The 16,265-nt window shown below is 33.7% G+C and overlaps 1 protein-coding gene across 1 annotated transcript; it reads left to right on the top strand.

Moving 5' to 3' along the window:
• Window positions 1-12,258: 12,258 nt before the first annotated feature.
• LOC126659890 (BURP domain protein RD22-like) lies at window positions 12,259-15,891 on the top strand. Its single transcript, XM_050353210.1, has 3 exons — window positions 12,259-12,305; window positions 12,894-12,996; window positions 14,974-15,891. Exons 1-3 carry the CDS (start codon window positions 12,264-12,266, stop codon window positions 15,738-15,740), a joined length of 912 nt encoding a protein of 303 aa, XP_050209167.1. The 5' UTR covers window positions 12,259-12,263; the 3' UTR covers window positions 15,741-15,891.
• Window positions 15,892-16,265: the final 374 nt, after the last annotated feature.

The raw sequence follows: 16,265 nt of genomic DNA, 5'->3' as shown, positions 1-16,265 counted from the left end.
TCACTCTTTTTGTTTGATAATATAATAGCTGGCAAAAGCCAGAAGCATAAAACTAGTTCCTTCTGCTCATGCGAGGCAAAGAGACGCCGATGGTGTCATCCCTCAAGCAGCCTAAAACTGTTAACAATAGCCAAATTGAGAGGAAGTTAATCAATCGCAGCAAGTCAAGATTCTCATTCCGAATAAAGAAGATTATGAGAGGAATCAAAGGGGTTGTATTGAGAGTAATACATGTCAAAATGGTAAGTCAACAAAAGAGTATTCATCCCCACGATTCAAGGAAGACAACAGCACAAAAATAGGAGTTGATTGAAATCACATATTTCCTTTAATTGTATTATTTCCTTTGTAATATTATCTATAAATAAAGAAAGACTTGAACTCTCTTTTCACGTTGAGAAAAGAGAAGAATTATCTCAATACTGTGTTCAGTTAGCTTTTTTAAAAAAAAATGTCCTTAATAACACTGTCATGAATAATCATACCAACTGGTTGAAATTCGGTGAGTTCCTTTCACTCTTTGATAATTGTTTGTTCAGTAGATTCAGTCCTCATCAATTGAGATCACTTCCCCTATTTCAGATTCTTTCATTTTCTTTCATTTCTCTGTCAATTTCTTATCTCTTTATCTCTTCCGATTATAATTTCTCAGCTTCTCTTTGATTTCTCCTTGATTTCATCTTTGTTTCATATTTTCTTTCTTATATCAATATTTTTAAATTAACAAAATATTTGAATCAAATTATCTATGACGATTCAGAAACGAACCAGCCGTCATCCCCCTTCCTCCATCGAGTAGCAACGAGGTGTTCTGACTCCTCTGAACTGTCCAGATCACCATCCAACATCACATTATTCCAAATCACATCTCCCTCCCCAGGTTTCTCAACAACACCAGTCCCCGTCTGCTGTCTCTATCGTACGGATGAGGCATTCATGCCACGAGATATGACAATGTCGAGCTCCTGACCCCTCAATATATGGATCTAATTGTAGCTGCCGAGCAGTCGGCATATTTTTTCCTCAATCTCCTCTATCAGTTCCTTTCTTCTGCAATTATCAATTTAAAATAATATTAATTAATTTATAGTATTTAGATTAAATGAATAAAATAAGATTAAGTAAATAAATAATAAAATAAAATTTAAATAATTAATTTGAACTAATTAAACCAACTAATATATCTAACTAAATTAATTTTATTTTAATATACCCTAAATCCTAAACACCTAAACTCTGTACTAATACTACATAAATTTAATTAAACTATTTAACTATCATTACTTTAAACTATTTAATTAAATAATTAATTTAATGAAAAAAATATTCAAGCGGCGACAACATTTCCGGCCGCCGCCGCTGTGGGGGCACGTTTGGGGAAAATGTTCCCTCACAAGAAAAACGTTTTCCCCCAAACGTTTCCCTCAAGGGGAAACGTTTGGGGAAAATGTTTCCCTTGGAATGGCGCGTCTAGATCACGTCGGTCCGGGTAGACGACGTATGGACATCGTCTACTCGGATCGGCGTGATCTAAAAGCGTCGGTCTGAAAAATAATTAAAAAATGTAAAAATTGAAAAGAAAAAAACGTGAAACGAACACTTAAGGAGGTTTCGTGCTCTATCGCGACTAGAATTCGACATTTTTACTTAGAATTGCTATATCCGTTTGTCGAGTTTGAGTGTGAGTTGAGAGGATTTGAATATGGATTTTTAAATTTGAAAAAGGTTAAAGGGTATTTAAATAAAAATAGGTGCTATAATAGTAATCTAAAAGCAGTAAATAGTAGTCCACATTATAGTCCATAGGAATTTTATTACTAATGTAATATAAATTGCATGTCTTTTGTTTTGTTGTAGTTGTTGAAATTATTAATGAATTTCAGTCCATCGCAATTGTTGGTGAAAATACGCAAGCGTACGTATGCCAATTTGTAATATAGACTGTGAAGTCCGGATATCGTACCCACAGAGAATGCTTCTAAAGACAACCAGTTAGGATACTCGATTTGGATAGTTGAAAAGATATTTTGATTGAGTTATAAAAACTAAATAAAGTGAAATAACAATTATGGATAAAATTAACTAAAGATATAATGAAAATAAGGTTTTAACAATGATGGGAAGAACAGGGATTATTAACTTTCATTATGTTGTTTAATCAGATTGGAATATGGATTTGGTTGTTCTACTAAGGTTCAGGCTAATCGTAAGCACCTAAAATTCTCTCTCGAGCAATTGTAGGCAAAAACAGATAACAAACTCGTAACAGGCTAATTACTCACTCTCGCACAATTATTAACCTAAATTACTAATCAATTAATGTTTATGAAGTAAACCCTAAGAACACGTACTCGTCAATTCACTCTCGGGCAATTAACTTCTACGTTCTTAATTATGTTGGTCTATTCCAGTTTTACTCTCTCGAGCTAAAACCAAAACACAGGACAATGGATAAATTGGCCAAATAAATTCAAGCGTTAAGAACAATAGTTAAAACATAGTAATAACAATAACCCACAAAATCCAATTCGTTTAAACAGACATAAATCCCATTAATAATCCCTAATGAAAGGTTTAGCTACACATATTCAAAGAAAGTTCAACAATAATGTAATAAGAATTCATGGCTGAATAAGAAACAATAATAATTAATCTCTAAATAGTTATCGTACCTCAATCGACAATAATCCCAAAACAATGATGAAGAAAATCCAGAATACAAGCTAAAACGATGAACGGTAATCGAAAGCTAAACAAAACTAATGTAAAATTAATGTCTAATGTGGCGAATTAAGCGAACCCTCTTCAATATGTTAATGGATGGTATTTATATATTTTCTATCCCAGAGTAGGGTTTGACCCTTCTTTTGTGTATTTTCAATGTTACCCATATCATATTAGGCCCCCGGAATGATACAACATGTCAAAAGGGTCAAAAACGGAAATCTGGACCTGTATGTGTCGCGTCGCGACTCTCCTCGCGATCCCGTCGCGAGAATCTACGGCTTTGGATCTGAAACTAGTCTCGCGTCGCGAGAATCCTCTTTGCGTCGCGAGCCATTTTCTGCTGCAGAAACGTGAACTTCAAAACCTCATAACTCCACGGAAAGACCTCGGAATCCGTTGATTCTTGATTCTTCGGAAATCTTAGGATGCCTACTTTATTTCTTGTGAAGAACACAAATTCATCAGAACTCTTTAAGTATTCCAAAATCTTCAATCAATGCAGTGGGGTCAAATTCACAAGTAGGAATTTGTGCTCTCGGCGTCTATTTTCATCGGATCTTCGCACAACTCTCCTCTAAACTTCAAATATGATCCCAATGGCTTCCAAATAGCTTGAATATCATGAAATATTCCTCCATTATGCCTGAGATGCTCAAACACAAAAAGGAGTACAAAGAAGCTCAAAACAAACATCAAATGCACATATATGACATATAAAACACATAGAATATAGGAGTATTTCTACTCCTATCAAACACCCTCACACTTACCTTTTGCTTGTCCTCAAGCAAATATAGAACAATGCCAAACTACCAATTATCAAACCATGCCATTCATGAAATTAAAGAATTTTCACATCCCATAAATAATGAATCAATCAAATCGTGCTTTTGAGACAAACAACATAAAGAGAAAAACAACAAATGACGATGTCCAATGCTCACACATGAAATAACAACACCGAGAATACTCAAATGAACTCACTCCTGCATAACTCCAAAATCAATTAAATCTATAGGGCAGTCTAAACAATCTCAAAACAAAGATGAAAATCATATTCTGAGCGGAAAAACAACATGTATAGCAACTAAGAAGTATGTATCTCACAAGGTACTCTCGCACACACAAGTGTTTAAGGCTAAACGTTAAATACTCTTTTGCCAACACATGTAATTCTACCATAGGTTTGCCAATAGTCCATAATTCCACTACTAATTAAATCAAATAAAAAGAATCAAAATGGACTTTTCATGGGTTGTAACGGGGAATGGGTTAAGGTGTGATACGGATAAACAAATTTGGGTGATGTGACTTGACAAACTAATCAAATATCAAAAGGAACTAACACTTAAATTTTTAGGCTCATAAAAACTTTCAATCTCTTTTTCTTTATTTCGTGCCTCAAGTTCTTCATTTTTTCAGATTTTTCATCTTTTAAGCTCAAATTTCTATTTTTTGTTCGTTTTTTTTTTGCTCTCACTTCCTTTTTCTTAACTTCACGAGGCATACTAATCATATAGCGCAAGAGATAAACAATATAATAACATGAGCCATGGATGTTAAACATCCTCACACTTGTTCCTTTAACACTTTATTAATTTGTCAAGCTGATAGGTAGAAAGAGGTAAATGAGAAAGGATAAATTTATAAACGTAGGTGTAACAAAAATAAGGCTAAGGCTCAACTTGGGTTATCTAGGGGCAATTGGGTAGGCTATTTTAAGTGGTCTAAAGAAATGGGTATTCCTAGATGCCATTTATCACTTTCAATTTATTTAACTAATCGTGCAATTTTACCACGATCATTTGGCAAATTCTAGAGAATTAACATACATTGACTCACACCACAACAAATGAGACATAAAAAATAATATGCTCGATACGGCTCAAAATCCTCTCACAAATCGGGTTAATACTCTATGATTTGCTATACATCCTGCTTAAAAGCTCAGAGATTCAGTTGTTCAAGAATGTTCTTGCCAAGTTCATATGCCCTAAATAATGACTTTCAACATAAATTATACAATTGTGAAGTACAAATTTTTATCTCAATCCTATTAGATCATGTCGGCTAAAAGACACAGTTATTTGACTGTCATTCTAACATGTTGTTCAATCACAAAATCACAAATTAACTAATTCATTAAATAGGGGGGACATAAACACTAAAATTTCAAAATTCTGACATTGGCAAGAAATACGGCATAGGCATGATATAGAGGACAAACCAAACAAGCAAGGCATGAACATGCTAAGCAAAAGATATATAAAAACATCTATAAAGAGGTTCGCCACAAATCATCCTACATACCGAACATGAACAAAAAACGAAAACCAAAAATAAAAAAACTAAACTAAAAACATAAAACATAATGTTTTCCCCACCCTCACACTAGTTCATGCATTGTCCCCAATGCAATGAAATACAAAAAATAAAGCATAACAGAAACATACAAGTGTAAAGGGTGAAAGGAAAGATACCCTTGGGATTGCCTCCCAAGCGCGCTAGTTAGAGTCCCAAGCTAGACTCTTCGCGTAAGGTTGTTAAAAATACAACCTAACATGAGGAAGCCGTCTTGGTAGCATCTTCTCTCTCTTTTTCTTTGTTGGCTCCTTCAAGTAAAACTCAGGTGATACAGAGTATGCATTGTCTCTATAATAAAGGACAGGAGGAGTGTTAAGGATATTTATATATTTGATATTATTTCCATCATACTTGGAATCAAACCCTTCTAAGAATGGATCCTTGTAATCAAAGGTTTTGTCGATTTCCTCATAGAGTACCGTAATACCAAATTCCTCCCCACTTTCCTCATTGAAGCTCATGGAAAAAGTAAGTGGGTTAGGAACTGAAGTTTCAAGATTACTACCCTCACACTGTCCTTTTTCACCCTCTGCAGACACCTTTGTGGAATGACATTCCACTAATGCCTTGTCGCTTTCCAAATCCAACTACATGTCCATGGCTTGTTCTTTTGGAGTAGCTTCCATTGTTGTTAGTAACCCGTTTTGGTTTTCAACTTGTAAAGCACTAGCAAATTGAGTACATTGTACCTCAAGATTGTGAATAGATTCGGACTGAATCTTGGACATCTTTTGGAACTCAGCATCACTCTTTTTCATCATATCAAGGAGCATATCCATCTTGTGAGAAAGTGACTCTTCTAGTGCAATCTGATGCTGTTCAGTCTCATATGAGTACTGCAGTTCATCACCAAAGTTGAAATTAGAGTTACCTTGGTCTTGATATGTATGAAAGTTCCCCCAATTGTTGTTCCAACAAAATTTTTGATGGTTGTCCCACCCCAAATTGTACGTGTTGGAATAGGGATCATTAGCTTGACATTGACTACCCACAAAGTTGACATCTTCATTTGAAGCTGGATAAAGTATTGGACATTCGGCCTCAGTGTGATAGAAACTTCCACAAACAACGCAATTCTGATTCCAAGCCATTACACTTCTTTAAAAATAGTACACCATGGAAAAGGTACCTGAAGATAAATAGACAAATACCCACGGCGTAAAACAAGAAAATAAAAAACTAAATCAAGCCGAGATATCCCAACTTAGTTGTTAAAGATAAGCTTTCCCCAGCAACGGCGCCAAAAACTTGTTGGTGAAAATACGCAAGCGTACGTATGCCAACTTGTAATACAGACTGTGAAGTCCGGATATCGTACCCACAGAGAAAGCTTCTAAAGACAACCATTTAGGATACTCGATTTGGATAGTTGAAAAGATATTTTGATTGAGTTATAAAAACTAAATAAAGTGAAATAACAATTATGGATAAAATTAATATAATGAAAATAAGGTTTTAACAATGATGGGAAGAACAGGGATTATTAACTTTCATTATGTTGTTTAATCAGATTGGAATATGGATTTGGTTGTTCTACTAAGGTTCAGGCTAATCGTAAGCACCTAAAATTCTCTCTCGAGCAATTGTAGGAAAAAACAGATAACAAACTAGTAACAGGCTAATTACTCACTCTCGCACAATTATTAACCTAAATTACTAATCAATTAATGTTTATGAAGTAAACCCTAAGAACACGTACTCGTCAATTCACTCTCGCGCAATTAACTTCTACGTTCTTAATTATGTTGGTTTATTCCAGTTTTACTCTCTCGAGCTAAAACCAAAACACAGGACAATGGATAAATTGGCCAAATAAATTCAAACGTTAAGAACAATAGTTAAAACATAGTAATAACAATAACCCACAAATCCAATTCGTTTAAACAGACATAAATCCCATTAATAATCCCTAATGAAAGGTTTAGCTACACATATTCAAAGAAAGTTCAACAATAATGTAATAAGTATTCATGGCTGAATAAGAAACAATAATAATTAATCTCTTAATAGTTATCGTACCTTAATCGACAATAATCCCAAAACAATGATGAAGAAAATCCAGAATACAAGCTAAAACGATGAACGGTAATCGAAAGCTAAACTAAACTAATGTAAAACTAATGTCTAATGTGGCGAATTAAGCGAACCCTCTTCAAGATTTTAATGGATGGTATTTATATGTTTTCTATCTCAGAGTAGGGTTTGACCCTTCTTTTGTGTATTTCCAATGTTACCCATATCATATTAGGCCCCCGGAATGATAAAACATGTCAAAAGGGTCAAAACGGACATCTGGACCTGTATGTGTCGCGTCGCGACTCTCCTCGCGAGCCCGTCGCGAGAATCTACGGCTTTGGGTCTGAAACTAGTCTCGCGTCGCGAGAATCCTCTTCGCGTCGCGAGCCATTTTCTGCTGCAGAAACTTGAACTTCGAAACCTCATAACTCCACGCACAGACCTCGGAATGTGTTGATTCTTGATTCTTCGGAAAGCTTAGGATGCCTACTTTATTTCTTGTGAAGAACACAAATTCATCAGAACTCTTTAAGTATTCCAAAATCTTCAATAAATGCATTGGGGTCAAATTCACAAGTAGGAATTTGTGCTCTCGGCGTCTATTTTCATCGGATCTTCGCACAACTCTCCTCTAAACTTCAATTATGATCCCAATGGCTTCCAAATAGCTTGAATATCATGAAATACTCCTCCATTATGCCTGAGATGCTCAAACACAAAAAGGAGTACAAAGAAGCTCAAAACAAACATCAAATGCACATATATGACATATAAAACACATAGAATATAGGAGTATTTCTACTCCTATCAGCAATAACTGGAGAATGCGAGGGTTTTGCACACCACCCCCACCCATCCAACTTTGAAAATTAAATCAGTATAGATAATTAATTTATATTGTGATTTGGTTTTCCAATTTTTAAAAACTACCTTTTATGTATAACATAAAACCACGATCTGGCCTTCTTAATGTAAAATATCTAACTCTACCACTGTCCGTTAATAAAGTTGGCCAAAATACTTATGAATACTAATAGCGTCGATTAAAATACTGCTCAAGAAAGTTCTTAGCAGTACAGCTTGTGCTGGCGTATTATCAGGAAGGATGTGGTGAAGTGTGTTCTTAATTTTTTTTAGTCAGGAGAAATGCCTAAGAACATGAATCACACTTTTATTACTCTCATTCTGAAGAAATCTTCTCCATATTCTATGAAAGACCTTCGACCTATGAGCCTATGCAACGTGGTTTACAAGCTGATAGCTAGGGTGTTAGCAAATAGACTAAAAATGGTGTTATCGAGTTTGATTCATGAAACTCAAAGCGCCTTTGTGCCTGGTAGACTTATAACTGATAATGCGCTGATTGCTTTTGTGTTGTTTCACTATATGGCTAAGCGGTCGCAGGGTAGAAAGGGTTCGATTGTGTTTAAGCTCGATATAAGTAAAGCCTGTGATTGAGTTAAGTGGAGCTTCCTGGAAAAGGCTATGATTTTGATAGATTTCCCGGGACACTTAACCAAGCTTATTTGCAAGTATATCGTTGGTCACATTCTCCTTTCTGGTCAATAGTATATCGTATGGATTCCTTCAGCCACAAAGAAGGCTCTGCCAAGGTGATCCTCTATTGCCTTATTTGTTCCTGATATGCATAGAGGGATGAACGCTTATCAGCAAGGGAGTGCAACAGGGCTCTATATCTGGAAGCCGGTTGTGCAGGGGAAGTCTTAGAATAAACCATCTATTTTTTTGCAGATGACAACGTTTTGTTTGCCCAAGCTACGAGTAAGGAATGTCACGCTCTTAAGAGAATCATTGGGGCCTTCTAAACTTCATCTGGTCAGGTGGTTAATTTTGACAAGTTTGATCTTCTTTTTAGTGGTGGAGTTCCACAGGGTCAACGCCATACCATTCAAAAAATCCTTGGGATTCAGGTGGTGGATTTCTTCAAGAAATACCTGGGATTACCAACTATGGTAGGTCGTTCAAAGAAGCCGATCTTTGCTTTTCTATAAGATCGCATGCACAAAAGAATCTCTAGGTGGAAGGAGCAATTTTTATCCAAGGCAGGTAGAGAGGTGTTGATTAAATCTATAGCTCTGTCCATTCCGACGTATATTATGAGCTGTTTTGCTTTACCTATTTCCTTTTGTTCGGATATACAGCGTGTTATTTCTAAGTTATAGTAGAAAGGAACTGATAAAAAAAGGAAAATCTCTTGGGTTAGTTGGAACACAATCTGTAAGGCTAATAAGGAGGGAGAGCTCGGGTTTTGAAATTTACGAGCTTTTAATTTAGATATGTTAGCTAAACAGGCCTGACGCCTAATTCAGGATCCTGACTCATTTTGTGCTCGATGTTTAAAGCCAAATATTTCCCGAATGATCCTTTTATTCGAGCTACCTCCAGACGTGGAGCGAGCTTTGTCTGGCAAAGTACCATGGAGGGGAAGAAAGTCATTGATTAGGAGACTCTCCGGACAAGCTGTTTTGGCCCGCGAATAAAAATGGTTTTTACACGGTCAAATCTGGTTACTATAAGGCTTGCAATATCACTAGTAGAGGGACTCCTGGCTCATAAGGTACTGTTGATTTAAGTGGGTTATGGAATAAAATTTGGCGTTGTTCAGTCAAGTCAAAGATCCGTTATTTTTTGTGGCGTATTTGTCATAATTCTCTGCCATGTAACGGTTACTTGGTTAAAAAATCAATGCAGTTAATTAATTGCTATCTGAGGTGTGGTGTGGTAGCAGAAACAGCTCCCTATGCATTGAGTGATTGTGAGGAAGCACGAGGCTTATGGCTATTATTACTGCTGAGCTTGTGGGTTGATCAGTTTCCAGTTGTCAATCTTACTGAGTGGCTTCTGAGTATGTTTGATTCTCTGAAATCTGATGAGCTTTGAATTTTTCTAACTAGCTTATAGGTGATTTGGAACGACCGTACCAATATCGTATTTGATAACCATCAGATGACGGCTCAGTTCTTGTTCCATAGCGTCACTGCTCTATGTGACCGTGTATGTGTTCAGTAGGTCCAATCTCAAGCAAACGTCCCAGCTGTGTGGCAGGCTCCTCCCATCAAGTGGTTCAAGATCAATATTGATGCAGCCATTGCTGTTCACAAGAATATTTCTGTTATCACTGATGTGTGTTGGGAGCATAATGGAGCAGTGGTGAAATGCGGGGTGGCTATCTTGCATGGAATGGTTGACGTTGAGCTAGCTGAAACTTACGACGTTCGTTTGGGAGTCCAATTTGCTGCTGCAATTTTAACCTAGAATGTGATTATCGAGTCTGATACACTTGTTGTTATTTAGCGCCTGTAATGTCCGAGAAGCGCTATAGACAATTGGAAGATTGTTTAGCACTGGCGAAAGATCGTAACGTTGTTTTTCAACATGTTAACAGGAATTGCAACCAAGTTGCACATGCCCTTACTAAATGGGTTGTTTTTTCGAAAAATATTATACTCTTGCCGGTAAAATTTCTTTCCCGGTCAATAAACTTGTTTGTTTTGTTTAAATTTCAATAAAATCATCTTTTCCTCTAAAAAATGAAAGTTCTTAGCATTTATGTTAAAAAATAATTTTATAATTTTATCTTGAAGTCAAAATTTATGCTCCAATTGCCAAGAGAGAAAGGACTAATTCTTCTTTCTTTTTTTTCCTGAGAAAGCGAAAGAACTAGTTTAATTCATAAAGACTTGACACCAAATTTCTTTTATAACAAGGATTCGGTCTACACTCTAATGATAAATTAAATTCATGTTTTTAACTAAACAAATACTGTATTTGAATGCGTGGTGCAAAATCAAACTATAGAATGCATCATTATATATTTCAATTGTATTTTTTTTTGACGAGAATTCACTCTACTGAGCCGAAATTCAATATCATTATCAAATTTCAGGATGTGGACCGTCTGCAAGACCACATACGTGGTAATTCCGGGATATAATGGCCAACAATCCAACCTCAACCACTACATATTAAGAAAGGGCGTAGCCGGAGTTCGAACCCACGACCTTTGGCGCCCAGATGACTGAGACTTAGACCACTATACCAAACCTGCTATTTCCTTGATGGAATTATCTACGGAGCGTAGATCTGAAGTGCTATCAGTAGAAATTTTATTTCTAATATTCTCTCAATCGGACTCATTCAAAGACCAAAGAGTCGATTTCTGGTTTAAAATAACCTTCGAGTGGAGCGGACGGATCGCCGAGTTGCATATTCAAAGAGTTCCGTCAATGCGATTGAAGAAATTAGATATGATTTTCTGTTATTTTACTGATGTTCTATTATTGTACTTCTTGAATGTATTGATTTGTTCAATATTTGATCAAGTTGTATTTTTATTTCCCTATTAATGAAATTTTCATTATTCTCAAAAAAAAAAGCAAGTAACCAAACAATTAATTCAAACAATTAAATTAATTAAGAAATATAGTGTAAAAAAAAGACTCTCTCTCATCCCTCTAAACTCTCTCTTTCTTTTCAGAAACCCTAGCCGCAACAAGAGGGAGGTGATTTTGGCCATTGTTTGGTTCAAAATCACCTCCCTACCTTCTCGTTTTCTCTTTAAATCTCGTATTTAGTTTATTTTACGTCAATAATCACAGATCTGAGATCTGTTGGTTTTATTTCTTCATTTATGGATGTTTTGTCTTCCTTAGTGGAGTTCTGGCTCTTACCCTTTATGGGTTTTGCTATTTCCTTGATGGAATTATCTACGGAACGTAGATCTGAAGTGCTATCAGTAGAAATCTTATTTCTAATATTCTCTCAATCGGACTCATTCAAAGACCAAAGAGTCGATTTATGGTTTAAAATAACCTTCGAGTGGAGCGGACGGATCGCCGAGTTGCACATTCAAAGAGCTCCGTCAATGCGATTGAAGAAATTAGATATGATTTTTTGTTATTTTACTGATGTTCTATTATTGTACCTCTTGAATGTATTGATATATTCAATATTTGATCAAGTTGTATTTTTATTTCTCTATTAATGAAATTTTCATTATTCTCAAAAAAAAAAAACAATTAAATTAATTCATACGAAGAGCTAGTCAAATACTAAATTAAAATTAATAAAATTTTGATTTGTTTTGGATCTATATATTTTCACTTCATCTCATCCTCATATAATAAGCTATAGATATGGAGCTTCATCTCCTTCCCATTTTTGCTTTATTACTCTGTGTAAGCAATTAATTTTTGCCCAGTTTGTATTTTATTTTTGTAAGGTTTATTGGTTACATAAAAGTCAAAAGAAATTCTACATATTGTCAATCTATCTAAATCTTTCAAAATTTACAAATATATATCATTTTATTTTAATCAATTTTAATTATCTCAGTTTTTAGTTTATTTAGTAAACTAACTACTTAGCTAGTAAAAGTTACTTTTTAAATTTTAAACTTAAATCTGAATCCAAAAAAATATCGAAAACAGAAAATTTAATTTTAAAATCTCTACCTTTTAGTGGTTGAGCCGTTGAAGTTTTTTTCTTCAAAAGAAGCAAGTTTGCAGCTCAAATTGAATTGAAAAAGAAAATGAGTATTTTACCGAGGTGAATTTAACTAATTGAAAAAAATGAATAGATTTACGATAAAATTATCAAATTAAAATAGATTTGAAAATTTTAAAAAATTTAGATAGATTTATAAAAAGTAAAAAACATTTGGACTTGTTTTTAAGGTTTGTGTTTTTGATTAAGATAATATGATTAATAGCTATTAATTAGAGAATTTAGCTGATATGTTGTATTTATCGATCTAAATATTGCAGTTTCCGAAAGAAAGCAATGGTTCCCTATCCCCGGAGATGTACTGGAAATCCAAGTTAGCAAACACTCCATTGCCAAAAACTCTACAAGAACTTCTAAAGCCAGGTCAGTTAATCTTCTCCATTCTACTTTTCAGTTTCTGTCATATAATTTTGGAAAACAATTCACTGAACAATACGAACAACAATGTCATTTCTTTAAGATAAGGCGCAACGGTGCTAAAAAAATCAAATGTTTTTGACTTTTTCAAAACCTGAGAACATGTACATCTATTCTAATTTGTTAATTTTGTCTATAAATATTTAATTTTTTTAAATTTAGCAAGGAAAGAATTGCCGATTAAGACGCCACGTCGTTCAATATTATAATGTCATATTTTTTATCAACTTGACATGCATGTCATGTAAATATAATTAAATTAATTTTAAAAAATTGAAGAAATTTAAAAATGATTGACAGAATCAAAACCTACCTGCAACTCTTAAAAGTTTTGATACTAAAAAGTTGAAAATATTTGAGTTTTACTGTTAAGCCTTAAAATATTGACACTGTTTAGATTGAAGACTTTAGAGTATTAAAATGTATAGGTTTGCTTAATGCATGGATTTTACCGAAAATCATTGTTTGTGCGATAAAATAGCAGGAAATCTATAGATTGTGAAAATCTCTCATTTCTCAAAATCCATCATTCAAATTTCACCTCATTGGCGGAAAAGTTGAAATTAACTGTTTTTATGGAGAAGTTTTTACCTAGACCCGGTCTATGAAAGATTCATGGACCCATCCAATGAGCTGTTAGAGAAATGAGAAAAAAAAAATGAGAAGAGAGAGAAAATTGTGTTTGATTTTCTAACACCTCATTGGATAGGTGCTTGAAAAATTTATGGACCAGATATAGATAAGAATTTCCCGTTTTTATGAATGATTGATTGTGTTTAAATTTAATTATTTCTAATATATCCTTATAATTAATCTATGAATTATGTATTCAATCCAAACTATTAAAATTTTAAATTCAAATATTTTATCCATGAATTTAAAATCCATAAATTTATAAAAATTTATAAAGTTCATAGATCTTAAAAATCATTAGTAGAAATGATGCCAATGTGTATATTCTTCATTGCTCAATAGTTTTATGTACTACAACATGGATGATGTAGATAAAAAAATCGTAATTAAGTTAATCAACATTATCTATTTTACGATGAATGGTGTAAATTCGTCAATATAATCCCTCAAGTTGAGTAAAGTTGATGAAATTACAATCCTTTTTCATACTATTTCTAAAACAAGTTTGGCATAGTTCCGATAAGATTCAGGTTAATTAAATATTAAATAATTATAAATATCTGGTAAAACAATGAAATCCACAATGGGATTCCTGATTTGTCTTTTTGTTAATGTGGTCTTTCAACTTCAGTTTTGGTTAAATTGAATTTATCATTTATGAATTCTTGAGTAATGGAAGTTAAAAACATGGAAAATTATCTAATAGAACCGTTCTGCCATGTCATCCATATAACAAACCAATTGTGCTTTTAGCCATATAAATTTTTTAATAATTATAAAAATAAATAATAATTACAAAAATTTCTATCATTTGCCTTTCTAAGACATGTGCAATCATGGTATAAACACTCAAAAAAACATATAACTCCATTAATATTGAACTATCACAACTCTTATAAATAGATTTCTCAATTGACAGTTGAGTTGACTTTTTTAATTTTTATTTTCATAAACTTTTTTAAAAAAATTAATGCACACTACACCATCAATTAATTGTTATTTTTATTTAAACAATATTGTTTGAACACAATTTATAGATAATTAATTATTAAGAGGAATATCATAGCCACAATTAGTAAGAATAAAATAAATTTAAATATAGATTGATATCTTGTTACAGTCTGTATAAAATATAAAATGACTTCTTAAATGGTACAAAAAAAATGGTACAAATGAAGTATTTTATAAAAATAAAAAAATAACATGATTTTTATTGTAAACATTTTCCCTTATATATGTTATGATGCTATTTTCTTTTCTTAATTTGTTTTGCTTTTAACTTGCAAGCAGTTACAGGAAACATAAGTAAATTTTCAGAGACAAAGCCCTTGGCTGGAAGTGTGATCGACTACAATCTTAGGTACCTACCGAGCAAAACTACGGCATTTGATAGTAATATTTCAAACACTACGATTGCTACTATATATTTCTTTCCTGGCGATCTCCTTCCGGGAAATAAAATGTATCTTAGTTTCAGAAAGATGTACAATATTTCAACTTTTTTACCGCGTAAAATTGCTGAAACTATACCCTTTTCGATCAAAGATTATTCAAAAACTTTGGAATATTTTTCACTGCAACCCACATCAGAAGAAGCTCGAATTATGAAACATACAATCGAGCTATGCGAGGCACCAGAAATGCAGGGAGAAATCAAATATTGTGCTACATCCTTAGAGTCTTTAGTTGATTTTACGGTTGCCAAATTTGGAAATAAAGTTTCGGTTCTTGATAATGAAGTTGAAAAGGAGAACATGAAACAAAACTACACGATTTCTCGAGGAATTAAAATGATGGGAGATCATCAGATTGTTTGTCATAAACAAATATATGCATATGCTGTATTTCATTGTCATGCAATTACGGCTACAAAGGTTTATATGGTTCCGTTGGTAGGTGAGGATGGTTCTGAAGCTAAAGTAGTAGTGATTTGTCACACAGATACATCAGCTTGGAATCCAAATCATTTTGCTTTTCAACTACTTAAGGTGAAGCCTGGGGAATCTCCAATTTGTCATTTTCTTAATAATGATGCAATTGTTTGGATTCCTAATTAAAGAGTCATGTTTTGGTATATAATATTGTTCTAGGTGTTATATATATTATGTATTTCACTCTTATTATTGTAAGAGTAGAAAAAAATTCATTCTTTTTCTCTTAGACTAATAGTTAACCCTTTTGTATTTTATAATATTCATTATATGAAACACTAGCCTCCTTTGTGACTATTCTCTCTTTTCAATTTCATTTGGTGATCGATCCATATTTTTAACTTTGTTACATTTATCCTAAGACTAATGGTCTGAAAAATTCTCCACTTTTTAGCCACTTTTACTACTAGAAAACAGGTTATTACCCACGGAAATTAGTGACGAACTTCAATTCCGTCGGTAAAACCATATATTAGCGACGAATTTATCGACGGTCAAAGCTAAATCCAGACGTTTCTGCGACATATTTGAGGTAATCCATCGTCAATTTTAGCGGGAAGATGGCAGGAAGGATTGCGCCAAAATACTTTTCCCAATTTTAGCGACGGATTTATCAAATCTTTCACTAATCTGGAAATTAACTAAACAGTT

Source organism: Mercurialis annua, linkage group LG8, assembly GCF_937616625.2.
Source record: "Mercurialis annua linkage group LG8, ddMerAnnu1.2, whole genome shotgun sequence".
NCBI lineage: Eukaryota > Viridiplantae > Streptophyta > Magnoliopsida > Malpighiales > Euphorbiaceae > Mercurialis > Mercurialis annua.
The sequence above is the reverse complement of the archived record's forward strand: the minus strand, read 5'-3'. Positions and strand labels throughout refer to the sequence as shown.